This window comes from Archocentrus centrarchus, chromosome 7 (assembly GCF_007364275.1).
Source record: "Archocentrus centrarchus isolate MPI-CPG fArcCen1 chromosome 7, fArcCen1, whole genome shotgun sequence".
NCBI classification, from domain to species: Eukaryota; Metazoa; Chordata; class Actinopteri; order Cichliformes; family Cichlidae; genus Archocentrus; species Archocentrus centrarchus.
Genome location: NC_044352.1, coordinates 18,784,801 through 18,809,326, shown reverse-complemented (window position 1 = coordinate 18,809,326; position 24,526 = coordinate 18,784,801). Strand labels below are relative to the sequence as shown.

General features: G+C 42.4%; 1 protein-coding gene across 1 annotated transcript in view; it reads right to left on the bottom strand.

The window, feature by feature from the left end:
- The window catches only part of LOC115782799 (neuron navigator 1), a 107,260-nt gene that overhangs the window by 11,369 nt on the left and 71,365 nt on the right, over positions 1 to 24,526 (bottom strand). Inside the window, 6 exon segments of the mRNA XM_075074383.1 lie at positions 82 to 264; positions 673 to 821; positions 1,118 to 1,159; positions 3,172 to 3,693; positions 3,791 to 4,610; positions 7,720 to 8,023. Coding sequence (XP_074930484.1) covers positions 82 to 264; positions 673 to 821; positions 1,118 to 1,159; positions 3,172 to 3,693; positions 3,791 to 4,610; positions 7,720 to 8,023 — 2,020 coding nt within the window.

The following is a 24,526-nucleotide window of genomic DNA, read 5'->3' as shown; positions in this document are numbered from 1 at the left end:
ACACAATAAATCAATAAGCACTGAGATGAAGTAAAAAAAAAAACAAAAATAAACAAAATAAAAAACATTCAGAAAAATCACCATCTTCATTCGACTCCCTGTCCCTGAAGGATCCGGAGCGAACCATTCCCATGCTGCGGGGACGTTCAGCCAGTGATACTGTGCTGCCCAGAGGTGATGCTCCATACAGCTCCATAGAGGCATCATGTGTTGGGATGCTGTTGGAACGAGTCATCCTCGGTGGTCCACCGACTGGACTGGGTACTATTATAAGAAAAAGAGTTACCAGTGCTCTGCAATATACAACAAAGAAATTCATATGTGTAAATATCCAGCACTTATTGTTATATCATTTGGCCCCTCTTCTGTGGAACCAGCTCCCCAATTTGGATTGAGGAGACAGACACCCTCTTTAGTTTTAAGATTAGGCTTAAAACTTTCCTTTATGATAGAGCTTATAGTTGGGCTGGATCAGGTGACCATGAACCATCCCTTAGTTATGCTGCAATAGGCCTAGGCTGATTTAACTGATGAATAGGAAATCATAGGAAATCACAGGAAATCACAACAAACAGTTGCCTTGAGGCAACCGTTTGTTGTGATTTGGAGCTATATAAACAAAACTGAATTTAACTGAATAGTGTGTGTGTGTGTGCTTGTGTAGATACACACCCATGCATGTCTTAGAGGTGCGGGGCAGGGAGGTGGGTGAAGACAGCAGTGGAAGAGTGAGTGAGTCCGTCATACTAAGAATAGTATGAGAGTGCCTCCTCTCTCCTTTCTCCTTCCCTTCCTCCTCGATCTGGGAGGCACCACTGAAACTAAATTCAGTGGACTAAGTCAGTGTCAGTGATGGTAAAAGTCAGCTCAACATCAAACACCAAAACACAAAAAATGGTAAGACTCATTGAGAGAGAAATGAGTGGCAGAAATGAGGCTTTATAGCCCCGTGGGCAGGATCCACATAATCTGTCAACCAAAGAGCATCTTGTGTGTGTGTGTGTGTGTGTGTGTGTGTGTGTGTGTGTGTGTGTGTGTGTGTGTGTGTGTGTGTGTGTGTGTGTGTGTGTGTGTTTAAAATTTAAAACACTGTGCATGAAGCTGTATGCCCACTTACCTTAAACCTTTCTTTGGAAGTGTGTTTCTGTCTCTGTGAGAACTGGGGGAGATTAAACAGTGTCATTAGTTAACCACTGGTGCAGGGAGTTATTATACTCTCAAGAATAGGCAGCAGGCACAAAGAAGCACAGTAAGAGTGGAAGATGGGTGGTGTCAGCTAGTAATTATGACTTCAGTCAGTAGGGCCAGTATAACACTGATAACAGCCCTGTAGTAATAACAGTCCAGCAATGCCTCAGCCTCTGTGTGTGTGTGTATGTGTGCGCACTGTTGACTTCATTTGTTGGCTGAGTTTTATAAAAATGCAGTTTTTATCCTTCTCATTAAAAATAAATGCAACAAATTATCACCCAGTCTTTAGATTTCTAACAATTTGTTATGCTCTGCATCACATTCAGCTTCATTTGTTGCTGGTTTTAGATTTAAAATACCAACTAAGTTCCAGAAAGAGTTGTTACTATCATATCCAGACAGGGTTAGTTTATATAGGGTTAGCTTAAACCTCAACATTTTTAGTTTATATAGGGTTAGCTTAAACCTCAACATTTTTAAATGTGTGATACATTTTTTAAGGATCTCCTCACCATGTTGTTCCTTATTTCTATAAATGCTTCACACCTTTTTCTCTATGACCACTACAAAGCATCTGCTCGCTTAATAATGGGAGGAAAATGTGTGAATGCAGTGCAGAAAAAACTAAGCAATCAATGAAGTTGGTGTACTTCTTCAACTGACCAAAAGGTGGAGCTACACAGCTGCCTTGTATGGGAACCCCTTAATACACTTGGCTGAATATACACTATATATTGCCAAAAGTATTTGCTCATCTGCCTTCACATGCACAGGAACTTGAGTGACATCCCATTCTCAACCCACAGGGTTTAATATGTCAGCCCACCCTTTGCAGCTATAACAGCTTCAGCTCTTCTGGGAAGGCTTTCCACAAGGTTTAAGAGTGTGTTTATGGGAATTTTTGGCCATTCTTCCATAATTGCAATTGTGAGGTCAGACACTGATGTTGGACGAGAAGGCCTGGCTTGCAGTCTCCTCTCTAATTCATCCCAAAGGTGTTCTATCGGGTTGCAGTCAGGACTCTGTGCAGGCCAGTCAAGTTCTTCTGCACCAAACTTGCTCATCCATGTCTTTATGGACCTTGTTTTGTGCAGTGGTGCGCAGTCATGTTGGAACAGGAAGGGGCCATCCCCAAACTGTTCCCACAAAGTTGGAAGCTTGAAATTGTTCAGAATGTCTTGGTATGCTGAAGCATTAGAGTTCCTTTCACTGGACCTAAGGGGCTGAGCCCAACTCCTGAAAAACAATCCCTCCACCCAACTTTACACTTGGCAAAGTGCCGTTCTCCTGGCAACAGCCAAACACAGACTTTTCCATCAGATTGCCAGATGGAGAAGCATGATTCGTCACTCTAGAGAACACGTCTCCACTGCTCTAGAGTCCAGTGGTGGTGAGCTTCACACCGCTGCATCAATCATTTTGCATTGTGTTTGGTGATATAAGACTTGGATGCAGCTCCTCAGCCATGGAAACCCATTCCGTGACGTTCTCTACACACTGTTCTTGAGCTAATCTGAAGGCCACATTAAGTCTGTAGCAACTGACTCTACAGAAAGTTGGCAACCTCTGTCCACTATGCGCCTCAGCATTCGATGACCCTGCTCTGTGATTTTACGTTGCCTACCACTTTTTAGCTGAGTTGCTATAGTTCTCAATTGCTTCCAATTGGTCATAATACCACTAACCGTTGACTGTGGAATGTTTAGTAGTGAGGAAATTTCATGACTCGACTTGTTGCACAGGTGGCATCCTATCAGAGTACCACTTTGGAATTCACTGAGCTCCTGAGAGTGACTCATTCTTTCACAAATGTTTGTAGAAGCAGTATGCATGCCTAAGTGCTTGGTTTTTATAAACCTGTGGCCATGGAAGTCCTTGGAACACCTGGATTCAACAATAATTGGAATGATGAGTGAATACTTTTGGCAATATAGTGTACATGTACATACGCAGATCATATCTGAGTAGAATTGAACTGACCTGTCTGTGGAAGTCAGTGAGACTTTACTTCCAGAGGTCCAGCTAGAGGGCTGGCCCCTGTCCTCGTGTCTCTCTCTGTCTCGGGACTCTATGGAAGTGTAGCCTCTCATCAAATTCTCTCCCCTCTTATCCTCCTCTCTTTCCTGGGGCTCTGGGGCCAGACTCATCTGGAGCGGCAGAGACTCCAAGCTGCGATGCAACCCAGACATACGAGGGTAGAGCAGGGGAGAGGTGCTCCCTTCCCTGCTTTCTACCCCAAGGGAAGTGACCTGCCTAGGTCCCAACCCTATGCTGGAGCTGGAAAAGCAGGCTGAAGAGTTCACATTGAGTACAGGGGCAGGGCTGGGTGTCAGGCAAGAACTAGTGGAGTTGCCTGCTGAAATAGAGAGGTCTTGAAGCTTAGAGTAAGGAGGAATCTTAGAAGATGGAGTGTCCTGAACCTCTGCTTCCAGGCTGTTTGAGTTCAGCTTGTCAAGCTGGGCCATCGATGGAGGTTTTGCCAGGCTACGTACCCCAGACAACCTAAAGACAGAGAAAGACAATGCTGAAGTAAATGCTTATTTATAGTTAATTTTGCATCTGAAAGTGTGCGGAAATTATAGCATATGAATTTTGATACCTGTGTGTGTTGGGTGATGGGAGATCCATGCCCTTGCCGCTGCTGGGAGGTCTCAGCCCATGTACTTTCCCTCCGTTCTCTGATGGGGTCTGAGCAGGACTTCCCTTCATAGACCCACCCCCACACTCAGAGTCAGAAACTACAGCTTTAGCTTTGGCTCTCTCCTTCTCCTTCTCTCTGTCTGTTTGATTGACAGGACTAGGACTTGGGATCCCACGCCCTCCTGCCTTACTCAACCCTGTTCCAAGTCCAGAGGCGGGCTCTTTGAGCCTTGAGCCCTGAGGTGCTGTGATGGAGGGTTTGATGAGTCCAGAGCCTGTGTCCATGGTGCTGCTCACTGGGCGGGCTGAGCTCGGCCGTGTTAGAGTCAGGGTGCTTGTTTTTGCGGGGCGAGGCAGAGAGCGGTACTGGAGAGACGTTCTGGCATTCGGAGACAGAAAACCACTTTGATCACTGCTTGAAACATCAAGACTTGTTTTCCGCCCTCCACCACCAGTGCCTGGCTTGACAGGAATACCCGATGTTTTAGGAATTTTCCCCACAGTTGCAGAACCGCTAGGTATGCCACTGCTACCTGTACTTGTTACACTGGGTGGACTGGAATTGTTTGTGCTATTACTGGTAGCTGTGCTTGGTTTCTTGAAGCCAAAGTTTCCACCAGTTGAGGGCCTGACTAAGCCAGATGGAGGTTTACGCTGCTCACCAGCTCCAGTGCCATTTCGATGGTCTTTACCAGCATCAGAAGAGGAGCGCTGAAGACCTGAAGTCTTCACTGCTAAACGGGACTTATCCATGGGCTTCCCATCAGACTTCACTGTACCTAAAAGGGAAAAAAAACTACCTGATGAGTAGCTTGAAAAGTGTGAAGTAATGTCAAATGATGACTGAAACTAACCCTGCCACATTAGGAGACAATATCTTATCGAAACGCCTACAATGTCTGACTGTCAGCTGATAAAAAGAAATCCCTGTCTGAGCATGCAGACGGTTTGTAGACCAGATCCACAGAAAGTTTAACCCTCATACGTGCTGTTATCATGCAGTTACTCCCCTTTTCCATCCTGAAGAACTGAAATAGTTTCCTTTTTCCAGTATTTTTTTTTTTTTTTAGCTTTCCAGTCAGTGCGTTTCTGCAAGTCACAGCTATGAAGTGGTGAAATTAACATGTACAGCATGGTTGTTGGAGAGGTAACTTAGTGAAACGAGGTCCCCATCTGAACATTTCCCAGTTGGCAAATTAATTGGACTTGTTTGGAAGTTATTAAGGGAATAACAGTCTATTACACATGTGCACTGTATGCACCACCCACCCACACAAGTCCACACAACCAACACTCTCTTAATGTGCATCTAATGGGAGTTGTTATGTGAGGTTTATATACAAGGCATTAACAAAGTCAAAGAACCGCTGTTGAATAAGACCCACCAGCATGCTGCCTGAGGACATCTGGAGACACTTAAGAGTATTTATAAAACCGCAAAAGACACACACATAGGACCAGACACATATATGCCACACACACTCGTGGTTCTTAGTGATTGGATCTTAAAGAAAGGGAGCACTGACAGCACATTACGCTTGAGGTTCGTTCGCATAAGTGAAAATTGGGTTACATGTCAAGTCAAAAGCTAGATCCCTTGTGTACCACAATGTTGCCTGTCCAATGAACATTAAGCTAAAGAAGCACAAACTGCTGGCAGTAAGGCACGAGGACAAAACTCAGGCAAATGTATTCACTTTGACACAAACGAAGCCTGATTTACTCACACGGGCTGTACAGACAGTGAAGCTTAGAGCTTGACACAGCAACGTGTGTAGGTGAGGCGCTGAATCACTACGTTTCTCAGCACAAGAGGCCAACACGTCTGAAGATATGGAGATGTGAGCACAATGCTCAAACTCAGGCAGACTGGCAGACAGAAATCTTTTTCTATAAAATTTAGAAAACTGGCATCTCTGCCTCTTAAAGGAAAATGGCTCATATGTAAATGCTCCTTCCCTTTTTCTACTGAATGCCACTTTGGTAGAGGGGAAAGAAGTGGAAAGACAGTATAAAGATATATCTATGCTGTGCACGTTAGGAGTATTATTGTGGGTTTCTATACCCATCTATCATTCCTACCACTCTCCCAGGGGGACAGACCACCTTTTTGCAAGACTGGACAAATCTGCTGAAATTGTCTCTCATCAATTGTAACACCAGGACCATGTGTGACCATGTATATGTTATTAAGATACAGTGGTTATTTGTGTGTGCGTAAGAGGCTGGCAAATGTTAGCTGTAGTTTGTCTCCTGTGACTGAGGAAAAAGATATATGACCTGTCAACAGCTCAGCGATAACATACAGTAATGATGAACACTTGAAAATATGCAGTGTGCTCAGACTAAGACAGCTGACAAAAACCAGTTCACAAAATCATTGTTATTACTATGAGGGCCTATTGTACCACACCATAACTCACAAGGATAACAGAGGACAAGCCACCTATGAACTAATTGAGGCTCCAAATAATATCACCAAGTATAGTCTTCATTTCTATTTGGAAAAACATTTACATTTTTAATATCAGTCACATGGAGACAATTTTACTTTTATAGCCCAAATTCACAAATTTGTCTCTTGAGTGTTTCACAACTTCAAGACAGTATTTTCAGAGATGTAGCCCCTACAATATGAAGACACAGAAGTAAACAGAGCACATATCATGTAATATTAAATCAGTTTTATGGATAATATGTTTAAGTCACTACTGTGCTACACGTAGAACATGTGGAATATACAACATCACAGTGTTCATCCCAATATATTGTTAATTCTTCAGGTGTCACACACTCTGTGACTCCTACAATTCCACAAGACACATAACAAATGAGACACACACACTACGACACAAAGCTTCCTGCCAGCTGAGTTCTGTGTAACTCTAAGAATGATTCCTCCTCATGGGACTAAAGCCTTGAGCTTCCCTGCAAGTTTTTGTTGCTTATTGGTATAAGCAGGAAAAACTTTTTCCCAAATCTGTTTTCACTTGACTTCATCACCTGATTTATTACAGCCTCAAACTCAGTGGTGCATTGTGCAGCCATGATAGCAGATTCATAATGCTGACATCAATAACAATAACAGCCTGGCACACAGATCACAGGCGAGTTCAACACACTTGTTTGGCATATCTGTCATTTCAACAGCTGGCAATGCAAACACAGGACAGTTCCACAGAAACAGGACTGTTTACTCAGACCTCTGGCTATCTGGACTGGCACATAACACTGCAACTAATATCCTGTTTTTTTGGTTGTCTGTACTGTATGTATGCAAGTCTGTGTGTGTGTGTGTGTGTGTGTGTGTGTACGTAAACAACACACAGATGGTGTGCCTAAAAGGCAGCTGCACAATCCCCACCATTGTGCTCTTTGTGTGTCAGCGAGAGTGTGTTAAGTGTGATGGGTGACGCTCTTTAAGGCTGGCACAATCTCAGGCATGTCTGCACTCTTAACACACACTACTACAAGCACACACACACGCTCTATAAAAGCCCTTATTTCAGTACTATAAATTCTCTCTGTTCAACACAAAAATAAAGCTTGGATAGGAAAGGCTATAGGAAGAAAAAACAGTGTTGGTCAGTGTGTGTCGTTGGCTGGCAGGCAGGAAGGGTGTGGGTGGTGATGGGCGTTTGATACATGGCACCACTTTCTAAAGGCCCAGAGGGTGGGCTGCAGCTGTGGATGAAAGTGTGTGACAGAGACACAGAGTGTGTCTGTGACTGTGTGGGTGAGAGACTGCCAGAAAGAAAGGACTATTAAAAGATGGCCTGAGAAATGTGTCAGCCTGTTCAGGTTAAGAACCCATTTCAAGTAAAACTATATATATTACGCGCATCACCGTGTGTGTGTGTGTGTGTGTGTGTGTGTTTCTCCACTCACCTGCCACTTTCAGCCCGCTCTGAGAGGTGTGCGTGATTGGGGACGTTACTCCCACAGGTGGGTTTCTTCCTTTCTTCAACACATTTCCTTGACCCAGGGTTTGAGGTTTCTTCAGCTCACCCCTCCCTCCTTCCGGACCTTCTCCTTGCGCCCGCGTCTTTTTCCATTTATTGGCAGATTCAGACTTGAGACTTCCTGTCTCATAGATGCTGCTGCCCTGGCTCTTGCGGCTGGGTTTGTTATCATCAGAATCCCAGGACAGACCGCTCTCCACTAAAGATCTCTTCTCTGCATCTGTACGCATCTAAAGCGAGAAAAGACAGACACATGCTTTGAGACACTGCGTCAAAAACGTCTGAAAAGCCAGCACGTGCTGTCTGACTAACAGAACGTACACAGCAATTAGTTTCTCTATCTAGCAGGTTTGAGTCATTTGCCCTGCCAATTTTACTCTTCAGAGGCTCATCTAAGAGAGTCTTTTGACTGTCTGAAAGAAATAAAAAAATAACAATAATAATAATAAGCACATGAATAATGCCAAACAAATGCTTTGAAATATGAGACTATCAGAGATTGAGACTTAAAGCTGTGCATGGTAAATGTAAAGACAGTAAAATAAAAAAAAAGATCCCACATAATGGAGTCAGTGTTAGAGTCCTACAAGCAAAAACTGATGAGAAAACTGAGGAAGACATAAAACTGCGCATGGATATTTGCATCCAATACCTGCCATGTCCCACTTTTTACATGTACACGTACATAGAACTAACTTTTCCATGTTTTCTGACACAGGAAAAATAAAGCAGTTTTCACATATACTCTGCGGCTCTGCAGCTTTCTTGCAGTCAGACTGGATGTTAAACTTATTTGGCTCCCTACTTAAAAGTCTGTGTAGTGTCCATTTGAGCCTCTGAGCAAGCGACTGCGTTGTCTCCTGTGTGTTGTCTCCTGCATGCTCTACACAGGCAGCCCTCTTTCCTAAACCAAACACAGTATATTCACACACACACACACAGATTAACTAGGTTAGCCACAATCTACATTCCTGCAAGTGTAATTTGATAGTCTTGAATGCCGTGAAGAAAATCTGCTTTGTTGGGATTGTTTAATCAAACTACATTTTAGTCATTTTAGTGTTTTTAGGTTGAAGTTTTGGTGGGTATCGCAACTTCAACACATAAAACATCATAAAGGTAACTAATGAACTATGTGCTACTTCTAAGTTAAACAGTAAATAAAAATTAAATCCAACTTGACATCAGTTTTAAGAACTTTACTCCATTCACCTAGTCGTCCAGATTCTACCTGAACACAATACTATACTTCCTCTCACAACTACTGTGAACAATAGGCTTGGTAAATTGACGGGTGAATTACCTCTTAAAAGCAGTTTAAAACGGGAGATGTGTAGATTCAGACAGATTCACACACACTTTCTCATCTTAAGGCCCTCTGAGCAGAACGTGTGCACTCAACCCAAAAACATACAGATGTGTCATCGCCCCACTCTAAATCCTACTGTATGCTCTCTTTAAACTCTTCAAAAGGAGAAGTGAACAAAGACGGCCGGAAGAGAAACTGCTCAACATAAAAAAAAAAACAAAATTTAAAAAACAACACCACGCGCCTACCACACAGTGTCAAACACACATTTGACCTACACAAAGAAAATAGACAACACTGCCTAAACAATAAGGAAGAAAGTCAAATATTAAACAAAAGGACATGTGACAATCAGGCTGTTGTGGAAGTCTATTGTGTGTGAGGGTTTGTGAGTCCACACAGATAACAGCACTTTTTGCATGGAGGCAGATTATTCTTCCTCTGTAGGAGGTTGGCCGTTACACAATGCATTCGGAAGTGTGTTTGTGTGTGAGAGAGGGAATGTTCAGGACATTGCACCTGATTCTCATGAGGACTCACATGCTGAATTCCATATTTTATTAAAACCAATAGACCCCATGGGCAGGTTTGCATGACACGAGGAGGCGGTATGCCTGAGTGTGTATTGTATATACGTGTGTGTCCTGTTTGACCAGACCTCGCTGATAAAACACTGCCATTTCCTCAAACACATTCCTTGATTATTGAAATATGGGGGGGTGGGGGGGCTGGATGAGATACAGATCTAGCCAGATAGCAGTGACCAAATGATTAACAGACAAACAGGCAGACAGTGTGGCAGACAGGCGCATACACAAATACACGAGGAAATGCTGTATTAACTTGAGTTCTTGTTCCACCTCCATGTGAGGAAGTCCAGGTTTTCCTACTGCCTACATATGCTGCCTTCTAACTCTGTCTAGTCCTCTCTCAAACCTGTCTTTGTGCCCCCTTTCTTAAATTATCTTTCTCCTCCACCCCCATATCCCTGCTGTGTATGTTATACAATAAGTGGGAGGTAGATGAGGGATGGATTTGCCTTTGCCTTTCAGGAAATTAAAATCAACAGGAACAAACAAAGAAAAGATGCAGTAATGCAGAGGAGAAGCTGAGGCAGCAGAGTGGGACACAAAGACAAAGAGAAAAGCATCAGCTGAGAATGCAGGGAGCATGTGCATTATACAATGTGGGGTGCATGATGATGGGTGATGGCTGGTTGCCATGGTAATGATGCCATGGGGTGTAATGGTTGCTATGACTCTTGCAATTAGGCGTGGAGGGAGGCGCCCCGGTTCTTCCGCCTCGCTGGCCCGGATGCAGGACTGCAGATGGCCCTGTGTGCATGTGTGTGTGCAGATGGCTATGCTCTAGAACTGTCCTACAGTATATGGGTGAAGACAAAGCCCTGTGCTCTCAGCATCCCTGTGCTTTGGTTGCTATGGTAACACTGATTCTCTCACTTTCTGTCTCTCCTTCTTGTGCTCTCCCTCTAAAAACCCACCACTTCAGACACATAAACCACATTGCGGAGGTGTGACCTAAATCAGACACTGGGAAAACACACACACACACACACACACACACACACACACACACACACACACACACACACACACACACACACACACACACACACACACACACACACACACACACACACAGAGCTGGAACCCATATAGCTACAGATGGATCTTGAAGAACTCAGCGGAGCTGTAAACAGGATTTTAATCACAGAGGTCATTGGTCCCAAATGATGCCACTGCAGCAGCAATGGGGATAGCATCGAAGCATACATCAGATAGCATAGAAGCATGTATGCAGCATACATACAGTATATAGATGCATAGTGAGAACAACCATAACCACTCAGGAGAGTTGCTTCTAATTCCATGCTGTGAAGCTAAATATACCACTGAACTAAGCCAAAACTACAGAATCAGCTCAATCCAGTGGGTTAAAGACTTAGCTATCAAACAATATCTGAACATAATTAAAGTTCAATGCTTAAAAGATTTTCAGAACGTCTAAAATTACGGATTAGTTTAGAACAAAGTCCACGAGCTACGTCTATAGTTAGAAAGAAAAGAAAAAAAAATACAGGCGTTGCTCTTTTTACAGTGTCCCATGAGCAAAACTGAATTTGACACTCCACTAGTTGATCATTTTCATAATATATCCATAAAAACTTTTAAAAAGTGTATAATTGAAAATTCAGCTTTTTGAATATACATTTATATACTGAAAAGGGAGACAGGACATGGAGCAATGCAGCTCCCCAGTGTGCAGTGTGTTTGCGGCAAACTTTGATCACTGCAGATGTGACAGATATTATGGGTGTGTGCAGAATACCTAATCAGGCTTTGTCTGTGATGCCAGGGTCCTGCTGCCTGCTGTGTGTGTGTGTGTGTGTGTCCTTTGTACACTGACAAAGTATGTGACATCAATACCTCAGTGGATTAACAGCTTAATCAATACTACTGTAGCCAACATACACACTTTTTATCCATCTGTATCAAAGAGCTGTGTGTGTGTGTGTGTGTGTGTGTGTGTGTGTGTGTTCACACTAAATGTTATACATTAGGCTGTTCATGGTTTTGAACTGAACCTTATGTGTGTATTATGGGTCAAATAAAGGAAAATGGGGGTTTTGAAGGATTTTGAAATGGTAACTGTGTTTGACCAGGTTCCCATGGAGACAATGGTCATGAATGAATCTTGAAATAGTGAAATATGACCAGCATTCAGTAGTTCAGTTGGTGTTATTTCAGAGTTTGAGCCCCAGTTTTGGCAAAGAGTTGATTATATTTTGGCCATAAAATTATCCTGATTGCACTAGTAGCAGTTTCTTTTGAAACACAGCCATTCGTTTACAGGCAGCTGCTACTCGGTTGAATGATGTTAAAAAATGTTTAAATCTGATGATTCTCCAGCAAGTTGTCAGTTGGCCTTTTCCTTCTGATTTCTACACTGAAGAAAGAAATTCACATGAAATTAGCCAAGTCATCGGCTGAATCTTTTATCACACAGAAATATTTGATCTTTCAAAACTGATGTGACTAAGTTATGATCTGCAAAGGACCATTTAATTCATTCAAATTCACCAACTTATATTTAAGTGACCTAGAGTCAAACAGACTCTAGGACACAGAAATATCATCAGTTTCTTTCAGATAAATCATCGTTATTCAATTCAATTCAATTTTTCAATTCAATTTTATTTATATAGCGCCAAATCACAACAAACAGTCCCCTCAAGGCGCTTTGTATTGTGGGTAAAGACCCTACAATAATACAGAGAAAACCCAACAGTCAAAACGACCCCCTATGAGCAAGCACTTGGCGACAGTGGAAAGGAAAAACTCCCTTTTAACAGGAAGAAACCTCCAACAGAACCAGGCTCAGGGAGGGGCAGTCATCTGCCGCGACCGGTTGGGCTGAGGGGAGAGAAAGACATGCTGTGGAAGAGAGCCAGAGATTAATATCAATAAATGATTAAATGCAGAGTGGAGTATAAACAAAGTAAATAAGGTGAATGAAAAGAAACAGTGCATTATGTGAACCCCCCCAGCAGCCTAGGCCTATAGCAGCATAACTAAGGGATGGTTCAGGGTCACCTGATCCAGACCTAACTAAAAGCTTGATCAAAAAGGAAAGTTTTAAGCCTAATCTTAAAAATAGAGAGGGTGTCTGTCTCCCGAATCCAAGCTGGAAGCTGGTTCCACAGAAGACGCGCCTGAAAGCTGAAGGCTCTGCCTCCCATTCTACTCTTAAGTATCCTAGGAACCACAAGTAAGCCAGCAGTCTGAGAGCGAAGTGCTCTGTTGGGGTGATATGGTACTATGAGGTCTTTGAGATAAGATGGTGCCTGATTATTCAAGACCTTGTATGTGAGGAGAAGAATTTTAAATTCTAATCTAGATTTAACAGGGAGCCAATGAAGAGAAGCCAGTATGGGAGAAATCTGCTCTCTCTTTCTAGTCCCTGTCAGTACTCTAGCTGCAGCATTTTGGATCAGCTGAAGGCTGCACTGAGGTCCAACAGGACAAGTACAGAGATGAGTCCACTCTCAGAGGCTGTAAGAAGATCATTTGTAACCTTCACTAATGCTGTTTCTATACTGTGATGAATTCTGAAACCTGACTGAAACTCTTCAAATAAACCGTTCCTCTGCAGATGATCAGTTAGCTGTTTTACAACTACTCTTTCAAGAATCTTTGAGAGAAAAGGAAGGTTGGAGATTGGCCTATAATTAGCTAAGACAGCTGGGTCAAGTGATGGCTTTTTAAATAGCGGTTTAATAACAGCCACCTTGAAGGTCTGTGGTACATAGCCAACTAATAAAGATTGATTGATAATTTTTAAGATTGAAGCATCAATAATTGGAAAGACTTCTTTGAACAGTCTAGTAGGAATGGGATCTAATAAACATGTTGCTGGTTTGGAGGAAGTAACTATTGAAGTTTACTCTGAAAGATGAACTGGAGCAAAAGAGTCTAAACAAATACCAGCAGTGCTGAAAGCAGCCGAACATGAAGAATAATCTTTGAGATGGTTATGAATAATTTTTTCTCTAATGTCTAAAATTTTATTTGTAAAGAAATCTATGAAGTCAAAGTGAAAGGAATACTTGGCTCTACAGAGCTCTGACTCTTTGTCAGCCTGGCTACAGTGCTGAAAAGAAACCTGGGGTTGTTCTTATTTTCTTCAATCAATGATGAATAGTAAGATGTCCTAGCTTTACGGAGCGCTTTTTTATAGAGCAACAAACTCTTTTTCCAGGCTAAATGAGCATCTTCTAATTTAGTGAGACGCCATTCCCTCTCCAGCTTTCGGGTTATCTGCTTTAAGCTGTGCATTTGTGAATTATACCATGGAGTCAGGCACTTCTGATTTGAAGCTTTCCTTTTCAGAGGAGCCACAGTATCCAAAGTCGTACGCAGTGAGGATGTAAAACTATTGACGAGATAATCGACCTCACTGGGAGCAGAGTTTAGGTAGCTGCTCTGTACTGTGTTGGCACTGAAGAGCATAACAATGAAGGAATTAGATCCTTAAACTTAGTTACAGCACTTTCAGAAAGACTTCTACTGTAATAAACCTTATTCCCCACTGCTGTGTAATCCATTAAAGTAAACGTAAATGTTACTAAGAAATGATCAGACAGGAGGGGGCTTTCAGGGAATACTGTTAAGTCTTCAGTTTCTATGCCATATGTTAGGACAAGATCCAGAGTATGATTAAAGTGGTGGGTGGGCTCCTTTACATTTAGAGAGAAGCCAATTGAATCTAACAATAGATTAAATGCAGTGTTGAGGCTGTCATTCTCAGCATCTACATGGATGTTAAAATCACCCACTATAATTATTTTATCTGAACTGAGCACTAAATCAGATAAAAAGTCTGAGAAATCAGACAGAAACTCTGAGTAAGGACCAGGTGGACGATAGATAATAACAAATAAAACAGGTTTTTGATTTTCCCAATTAGGATGGACAAGACTAAGAATCAGGCTTTCAAAAGAATGAAAACTTTGTCTGGGTCTCTGATTAATTAATAAGCTGGAATTGAAGATTGCAGCTAATCCTCCTCCTCGACCTGTGCTTCGAGCATTCTGACAGTTACTGTGACTCGGGGGTGTTGATTCATTTAAACTAACATATTCATCCTGCTGTAACCAGGTTTCTGTAAGGCAGAATAAATCAATACGTTGATCAATTATTAAATCATTTACTAATAGGGACTTGGATTAGAGAGACCTAATGTTTAATAATCCACATTTAATTGTTTTATTTTTTTGGTGCAGTTGATGAAGCTGTATTATTTATTGTTTTTGAATTTTTATGCTTAAATAGCTTTTTGCTGATTTTAGCTTTGGTTTTTGGTGGTCTGGGAGCAGGCACCGACTCTATGGGGATGGGGTTTTGGGGGGATGGCAGGAGGAGAGAAGCTGCAGAGAGGCGTGTAAGACTGCAACTCTGCTTCCTGGTCTCAACCCTGGGTAGTCAGGTTTTAGGAGGGTTAATAAATTTGGCCAGATTTCTAGAAATGAGAGCTGCTCCATCCAAAGTGGGATGGATGCCGTCTCTCCTAACAAGACCAGGTTTTCCCCAGAAACTTTGCCAATTATCTATGAAGCCCACGTCGTTTTATGGACACCACTCAGACAGCCAGCGATTCAAGGAGAACATGCGGCTAAACATGTCGCTCCTGGTCTGATTGGGGAGGGGCCCAGAGAAAACTACAGAGTCCGACATGGTTTTTGCAAAGTTACACACCGAGTCAATATTAATTTTAGTGACCTCCGATTGGCGTAACCGGGTGTCATTACTGCCGACGTGAATAACGATCTTACCAAATCTACGATTAGCCTTAGCCAGCAGTTTCAAATTTCCATGAATGTCGCCTGCTCTGGCCCCTGGAAGACATTTGACTATGGTCGCCGGTGTCTCTAGCTTCACGTTTCTCAAAACAGAGTCACCAATAACCAGAGTTTGTTCCTCGGCGGGTGTGTCGCCGAGTGGAGAAAAACGGTTAGAGACGTGAACAGGTTGGTGGTGTACCCGGGGCTTCTGCTTAGGACTGCGCTTCCTCCTCACAGTCACCCAGCCGGCCCGTTTTCCCTGTTGCTCGGGATCTGTTGGGGGGAGCTAACGGCGGCTAAGCTACCATGGTCCGCACCCACTACAGGGGCCTGGCTAGATACAGGATTTTCCAGGGTGCGGAGCCGAGTCTCCAATTCAGAATGCCTGGCCTCCAGAGCTACAAACAGACTACATTTATTACAAGTACCGTTACTGGTAAAGGAGGCCGAGGAGTAACTAAACATGTGACACCCAGAGCAGGAAAGTGCAGGAGAGACAGGAGAAGAAGCCATGCTGGTAGTGAGTCGGCTAAGGGCTAAGCTACTAGCTGAGCTAAGCTAGCGAATTTCTAAAAACAAATAATGTGAATACAGGTGATTCAGCAAAGAGTATGCTATTTAAAGTAGGTGAAGATTACACTAAAATATGTTGTTATCCAGATCGAGTTATACAGATTTAACAGCTAACAGACAGCAAAACACTGTGCTCCGAAACAGGAACAGGAAGTGATACAATACCGCAGTGAGAGCCAACACACGATTTGATAATGTTATACATCTATGTTGTGGTGCAGCCTGCAGCTCACTGCTGTTGATTTTGCTCATCTCTGCACGCTGCCTAATTAAGATAAATACAATTTGAACTTTGCTTCAGCCACTCCTTTTTTTTAGGTGTTGTTTTGACAGGCTCTGCATAGCATCTAGAATCTATCTCAACAACTAATCGAATACAACACCACCAGTCACAGTCGCAGTCTTTCCTTTCTTCAGTGTTTTCCCACCTGTAAAATATGAATTATGAGTTAATTATACAGTGTTAACACTCTAAGTTGTCGTGTCTCTACAAACTGATGTGATAGTACTCGGCCCTACAAATCTTGGTAGCGTCTAACCAGGTACTTTCTCTGGATGGCATTACCTTGGCCTATAATAACACTGAGAAATCTTGGAGTCATTTTTGACCATGATATGTCCAATAAGCAAATATGAAGGACTGCTTTTTTGCATTTGTGCAGTATTTCTAAAATTAGACACATCTTGTCTCAGAGTTATGCTGAAAAGCTAATCCATGCATTTATTATTTCTAGGCTGCATTATTATAATTCATTATTATCCGGCTGTCCTAAAAGCTCCCTGAAAAGCATTCAGCTGATCCAAAATACTGCAGCTAGAGTACTGACAGGGACTCCCATATTGGCTTCTCTTCATTGGCTCCCTGTTAAATCCAGAATATAATTTAAAATTCTTCTTCTCACATACAACATCTTGAATAATCAGGCCCCATCTTATCTTAAAGAGCTCAGAGTACCATATCACCCCAATAGAGCACTTCACTCTCAAACTGCTGGCTTACTTGTGGTTCCTAGAAGTAGAATGGGAGGCAGAGCCTTCAGCTTTCAGGTCCTTCTTCTGTGGAACCAGTTCCCAATTATAAGCACTCTGAGTGCTCAGATAGAGTAGAAAAGTGCTACATGAGAACTAGTCCATTTACCATCTGATGAAAGCTTATATTTTTAAATCCAGTCTTGGATCTGTGCATGATGTAAAGTTGACTTTTTTTCATATTGGGAAACATCCTGCAAAACAAACTGAGGTAAACTAACTTTGTGTTATTCAAAGGTTGCATGAAAATACTGCAGTTTAGTGCAGGATAAACAGGTCAGTTTGCTGTACTGTGGTGAATTTACAATAAAGGTCTGTGTTGGACTGGTGCACATGGCTGTGGTGTTCATGGTCATTGTTAGGTTGCAACAAGCATAAAAGAGATTAGTTTGAATTTAAGCTGATGAAGCTTAGAGTCATTCACTCAAATCCCCCTTAGTTGGTATACTAGTCAGTATACCAACTGTATACTGGCTGGTGTAAAGACAGTATAAACAGTATACTGTCAGTGAAGGGGATGGAAATCAGCCAAGATAGCTCGTGAAATACTGGGTTACATCTTGTTCTTGCTGAATTTTCTTGTGTAAATCCACAAAGCTGAGTGAACCTCAGAGCAGCAGCAGCTGATCACAGCCTGCACACAAAGAAAGTCTACTGAAGCTCACAGTAGAAGTTAATGTGAGTTGTGATTCTTTTCCCCCACACTGAGCCACTGCAAACAATGTTAGGGGAGGACCAATCCAAGCATTTAGGTGAAGGTAACAGCAAATAAAATTTTAAATTATTTTTCTTTTTTCTCTGCTCATGTCTTACATGACACTGTTCAAGCTGAGTGCATTAATTAAAATTAGAATATGGATTGAAATAAATTTTGTATTCTCATGTAATAATATTGTTTTATTATTACATTAATATAGCATAAGGTACCAGAAATAGCTGGTATGAACATCCTTCAAAGAGCTACTTTTACTTTCTTACTTTAAGTACATTTTGGAGTACTTTTTCCCTCTTACTTGAGTAAAGAAGTTGAATCAGTACTTAAGCTTTTACCAGAGTAATTTTTAACACAAATATCTGTATTTCTACTTAAGTACAGGATGTCTATACTATTCACTGGAGGCCTCAAACCTCCGTAACTGCTTTGCATAATTCCATTGAGAAGATTTTTGTTGTTTCATCGCTGTAAATAAATGCTCTGAACTTCATTCTGCGAGTCTGCACTTTGAGTTTAATGAGAGAACAGTACTCTAGGACGCAAAACTACAGCCAAAGAAGAACCCTTGTTGAAATGTAAAAATGAGGAGGGATGAATCAAAGACTGAACAATCTGAGGAATTTTTAAACTCTTATCTGTTTGTGCCTCTCTAAAACATTGTTTACTCTGAAAACTCCACCAAACCTTTACTATGCAAGTCTGTAGCATTTAGAGTTGATGGAGAACATGAAATGGGAGGCAGGGTTATGATCTGCACTAAAGAAAGCATTCAAATAAACTGATATTAATGGAGATAGGTTGGAATGTGTTGTAGTTATCAGGATTTCTCCCAAAATATCCTTTGGTTTGCTTGTATTGTACAGACTATAAACGGCAAAGGTTGTTTTCAGTATTTGAAGTATCTATTCTATAAAAGTGTGGTGCTAAAGAAGGAATATGTGTATATGTTTAATTTTCTTCAAAGAGTGATGCTAATAGTGCCTGCAATTGATTGCTTTGTCTTATACAAGGAGTATGCAGTTTGCAAAGAAGAATTTTTTTTTTTTATCATTCATTTGGTTGTTATGAACAGCCATTTTTGCCATCTCACTATATACAGTGCAGAATAATGCAGAATAACATGACAACATACATGTCTGTGTTTTTATACATGAGCGAAGGGAACAAGTGTGGGAAACACAAATCGATATATTCTTGAGTAAGTTATCGAACTCTATCTGAGATTACACTGCAAGGCAAATCCTCACCATTTCAAGTACGTAGGCAGTTTCACAGTTTAAAGCTGCTCCTGTCTGCCTCATTCTTACACACACATACTCATGAATACTATACAACAGCCCCAGACCCTGACAGCAAGTAACAGCAGGGAGCATAAGCTTCTTAAGGGAAGTTTTTCCTAGGGATGGCTGTGGCTCAGGAAGTGGATTGATTTCCGGCTCCTCCAGTCTACATGCCCAAGTGTCCTTGGGCATGCAGACTGAACCCCAGGTTTCTTCTTGTGTCAGGTTTGCTGGTGAATGAGGAACCCAAATGCAAACCCATAGGTAGGGATGATGTTTTGTGTACTAAATATTGTCTAATTGTAGAAGTGACAGCTGAGTTTCCTGAGGCCAGTTGTCAAGGTAATTATACAATATAATACAAGAATTACAAAACAACACTTGATGTTAGGTGATCTTTAGCTTTTATTTATTTAATTTGACTTAACACAGTTATAACAGTATGTTAAAACAGTAACAGCATTTTAAGTATTGACCACCCAGATAGAAAAATCCATATTTAAGGTCAAATTTTTAGTTTCACCCATTTTCCTTTTTCAAAGAATTGTTGCTCCTCAGTGACACTTGAATATGATGGTTACTTGTTCAAGGTCAAGATTATATGTGTTGTTTAATAGGCTTTTTTTTTTCTTCTTTCAATTTCCACCAGAACCCCCACCCCAAGAATCAGATGATTCCCTGTGAGCAAGCACTTGGCAACAGTGGGGAGGAAAAACTCCCTGTTGGCAGGAAGAAACCTCTGGCAGAACCGGGCTCAGGCAAGGACGGCCATCTGCCGCGACCGCTTGTTGGGTGAGGGGAAAGTGAAAATGAAAGAGAGGAGAAAAAAAAAAGCCAAAATGATATTTTTTTGGAGCAACTTAATAATGGGTTGGTGTATCATAACTAAATGAGTATTGGGTTTTCCACTTCTATGTTCTCCATGTCAATACAAATGTATCTGTTGGAATTCTGTGAGAGGCCAGGGTCAAAGAAGGGATGTCGAAGAACCTCCAAGGGTGTGATGCGCTGGTTGGAATCTAAGTGCAGCATCTGTTTAATCAGGTTCACCAATAAATCCTGACCACTATGGTGTTCTTTTCTCATTTTCAGTAATTCCTCAAGATTATCCAGGCTATTGAGCTTAAAATATCGTGTTTCTTGCACTTGATATCCCGTCTCATATTGAAATTGTTCTACAGACTTAAATCTCCATCTTTGATCGCCACAGTTTTCTTGTACAAAGTAATAATCTGTACCAAGTCCACAGTCCAGGACACAGTCTGGTGGCTGGCCCTGAGCGTCTATTATAAATCTGAGAACCTCAAACTCCGCTTTACCAGGGTAGAGTGGCAGCCCAGTGGCCAGCTCTGCAGCTATCAGGCCAAGGGACCATATATCAATGGCCTGATTAAATGGAGCACGGAGCATTACCTCTGGTGCCCTGTACCAAAGGCTCTGCACACAGTCACCTGGAACCAATGAAGACACAAGACATGCCAGTCCAAAATCATTGATTTTGACTTTGATGGGACACTGATGGCGGTCCACAACCATCAGGTTATCCGTTTTGAGGTCAGTGTGCACTATTCCCATGGAACTCAGGTGGGACAGGGCATTGGCCAGCTGATATAAAACTGGCCTGAGCTCACTAATGGGAAGACCTTGGAAGTTGTTGTCCTTCATGTAATCAAATAGGCTTTGATCGAGGAGTTCAAAATTTAGGCATATCCGTTCCCTGTCGATGAAAAATCCATTCCATCTCACAATGTTGCAGCTGTCTGGATCCAAGCATCGCAGCTGCTTGAGGATGAAAATTTCCAATTTTGCCTGTTCCAGAATTTTCGGGTCATTCTTGTTGATTTTGACAGCTACGGCTTTGTTGGTTTGGGTATTGAGACATTTAGTTACAAAACCAAAGCTGCCCTGTCCAAGGAAAGCCTCCACTTTGTAGCAGTTTCCCAGTATGGTTCCTTCAACAATGTTAAGATCATTGGGGAGGAAGGATGGTTTGTTGCCTGACATGTTGAGTGGTATTTGTTCAGGCAATTCACCTGGGATTTGGACAATGCAGTCAATGCTGTGTAGGCTTTTTGATCGGCAATGGGAAAGCTGCTGAGAGAGAATGAGACTTTGGTCTTCTGTGTTCTCCATGTCAATACAAATGTATTTGTTGGAATTCTGTGAGAGGCCGGGGTCAAAGAAGGGATGCCGGAGAACCTCCAAGGGTGTGATGCGCTGGTTGGAATCTAAGTGCAGCATCTGTTTAATCAGGTTCACCAATAAATCCTGACCACTATGGTGTTCTTTTCTCATTTTCAGTAATTCCTCAAGATTATCCAGGCTATTGAGCTTAAAATATCGTGTTTCTTGCACTTGATATCCCGTCTCATATTGAAATTGTTCTACAGACTTAAATCTCCATCTTTGATCGCCACAGTTTTCTTGTACAAAGTAATAATCTGTACCAAGTCCACAGTCCAGGACACAGTCTGGTGGCTGGCCCTGAGCGTCTATTATAAATCTGAGAACCTCAAACTCCGCTTTACCAGGGTAGAGTGGCAGCCCAGTGGCCAGCTCCGCAGCTATCAGGCCAAGGGACCATATATCAATGGCCTGATTAAATGGAGCACGGAGCATTACCTCTGGTGCCCTGTACCAAAGGCTCTGCACACAGTCACCTGGAACCAATGAAGACACAAGACATGCCAGTCCAAAATCAATGATTTTGACTTTGATGGGACACTGATGGCGGTCCACAACCATCAGGTTATCCGTTTTGAGGTCAGTGTGCACTATTCCCATGGAACTCAGGTGGGACAGGGCATTGGCCAGCTGATATAAAACTGGCCTGAGCTCACTAATGGGAAGACCTTGGAAGTTGTTGTCCTTCATGTAATCAAATAGGCTTTGATCGAGGAGTTCAAAATTTAGGCATATCCGTTCCCTGTCGATGAAAAATCCATTCCATCTCACAATGTTGCAGCTGTCTGGATCCAAGCATCGCAGCTGCTTGAGGATGAAAATTTCCAATTTTGCCTGTTCCAGAATTTTCGGGTCGTTCTTGTTGATTTTGACAGCTACGGCTTTGTTGGTTTGGGTATTGAGACATTTAGTTACAAAACCAAAGCTGCCCTGTCCAAGGAAAGCCTCCACTTTGTAGCAGTTTCCCAGTATGGTTCCTTCAACAATGTTAAGATCATTGGGGAGGAAGGATGGTTTGTTGCCTGACATGTTGAGTGGTATTTGTTCAGGCAATTCACCTGGGATTTGGACAATGCAGTCAATGCTGTGTAGGCTTTTTGATCGGCAATGGGAAAGCTGCTGAGAGAGAATGAGACTTTGGTCTTCTGTGTTCTCCATGTCAATACAAATGTGTTTGTTGGAATTCTGTGAGAGGCCGGGGTCAAAGAAGGGATGCCGGAGAACCTCCAAGGGTGTGGTGCGCTGGTTGGAATCTAAGTGTAGCATCTGTTTAATCAGGCTCACCAATAAATCCTGACCACTCTGGTGTCCCGTTCTCATTTTCATTACTTGTTTAAGATCATCAAGATCATTAAACTCTATATATCTTGTTTCTTGAGGTTTGAATCCTGTCTCATATTGAAATTGTTCTACAGACTTAAATCTCCAGTGGTGATTGCCACAGTTTTCTTGTACAAAGTAATAATCAGTAACAAATCCACAGTCCAGGACACAGTCTGGTGGCTGGCCCTGAGCGTCTATTATAAATCTGAGAACATCAAACTCCGTTTTACCAGGGTAGAGTGGCAGCCCTGTGGCCAGCTCCACAGCTATGAGGCCAAGGGACCACATATCAATGGCCTGATTAAATGGAATGTGGAGCATTACCTCTGGTGCCCTGTACCAAAGGCTCTGCAAACAGTCACCTGGAACCACTGCAGACACGGGACACGCCAATCCAAAATCGATAACTTTGACTTTGATGGGACACTGATGGCGGTCCACAACCATCACGTTACCTGGCTTGAGGTCAGCGTGTATTATTCCCATGGAACTCAGGTGGGACAGGGCATTGGTTAGCTGATGTAAAACTGGCCTGAGCTCACTAATGGGAAGACCTTGGTAGTTGCGGTCCTTCATGTAATCAAACAGGTTTTGATCGAGGAGTTCAAAATTTAGGCATATCCGTTCCCTGTCGATGAAAAATCCATTCCATCTCACAATGTTGCAGCTGTCTGGATCCAAGCATCGCAGCTTGTCTAGGATGAAGATTTCCAATTTTGCCTGTTCCAGAATTTTCGGGTCGTTCTTGTTGACTTTCACGGCCACAGATTTGTTGGTTTGGGTATTGAGACATTTGGTTACAAAACCAAAGGTACCCTGTCCAAGGAAAGTCTCCACTTTGTAGCATTTTCCCAGTATGGTTCCTTCACCAATGGCAAGATCATTGGGGAGGAAGGATGGTTTGTTGCCTGACATGTTGAGTGGTATTTGTTTAGGCAATTCACCTGGGTTTTGGACAGTGCAGTCAATGCTGTGTAGGCTTTTTGAGTGGCAATGGGAAGGCTGCTGAGAGAGAACGAGACTTTGGTCTTCTGTGTTCTCCATGTCAATACAAATGTGTCTGTTGGAATTCTGTGAGAGGCCGGGGTCAAAGAAGGGATGCCGGAGAACCTCCAAGGGTGTGATGCGCTGGTTGGAATCTAAGTGTAGCATCTGTTTAATTAGGCTCACCAATAAATCCTGACCACTCTGGTGTCCCGTTCTCATTTTCATTACTTGTTTAAGATCATCAAGATCATTAAACTCTATATATCTTGTTTCTTGAGGTTTGAATCCTGTCTCATATTTAAATTGTTCTACAGACTTAAATCTCCAGTGGTGATTGCCACAGTTTTCTTGTACAAAGTAATAATCAGTAACAAATCCACAGTCCAGGACACAGTCTGGTGGCTGGCCCTGAGCGTCTATGATAAATCTGAGAACATCAAACTCCGTTTTACCAGGGTAGAGTGGCAGCCCAGTGGCCAGCTCCACAGCTATGAGGCCAAGGGACCACATATCAATGGCCTGATTAAATGGTATGTGGAGCATTACCTCTGGTGCCCTGTACCAAAGGCTCTGCACACAGTCACCTGGAACCACTGCAGACACGGGACACGCCAAACCAAAATCAATAACTTTGACTTTGATGGGACACTGATGGCGGTCCACAACCATCACATTACCTGGCTTGAGGTCAGCGTGTATTATTCCCATGGAACTCAGGTGGGACAGGGCATTGGTTAGCTGATGTAAAACTGGCCTGAGCTCACTAATGGGAAGACCTTGGTAGTTGCGGTCCTTCATGTAATCAAACAGGCTTTGATCGAGGAGTTCAAAATTTAGGCATATCCGTTCCCTGTCAAGGAAAAATCCATTCCATCTCACAATGTTGCAGCTGTCTGGATCCAAGCATCGCAGCTTGTCTAGGATGAAGATTTCCAATTTTGCCTGTTTCAGAATTTCAGGTCGGTTCTTGTT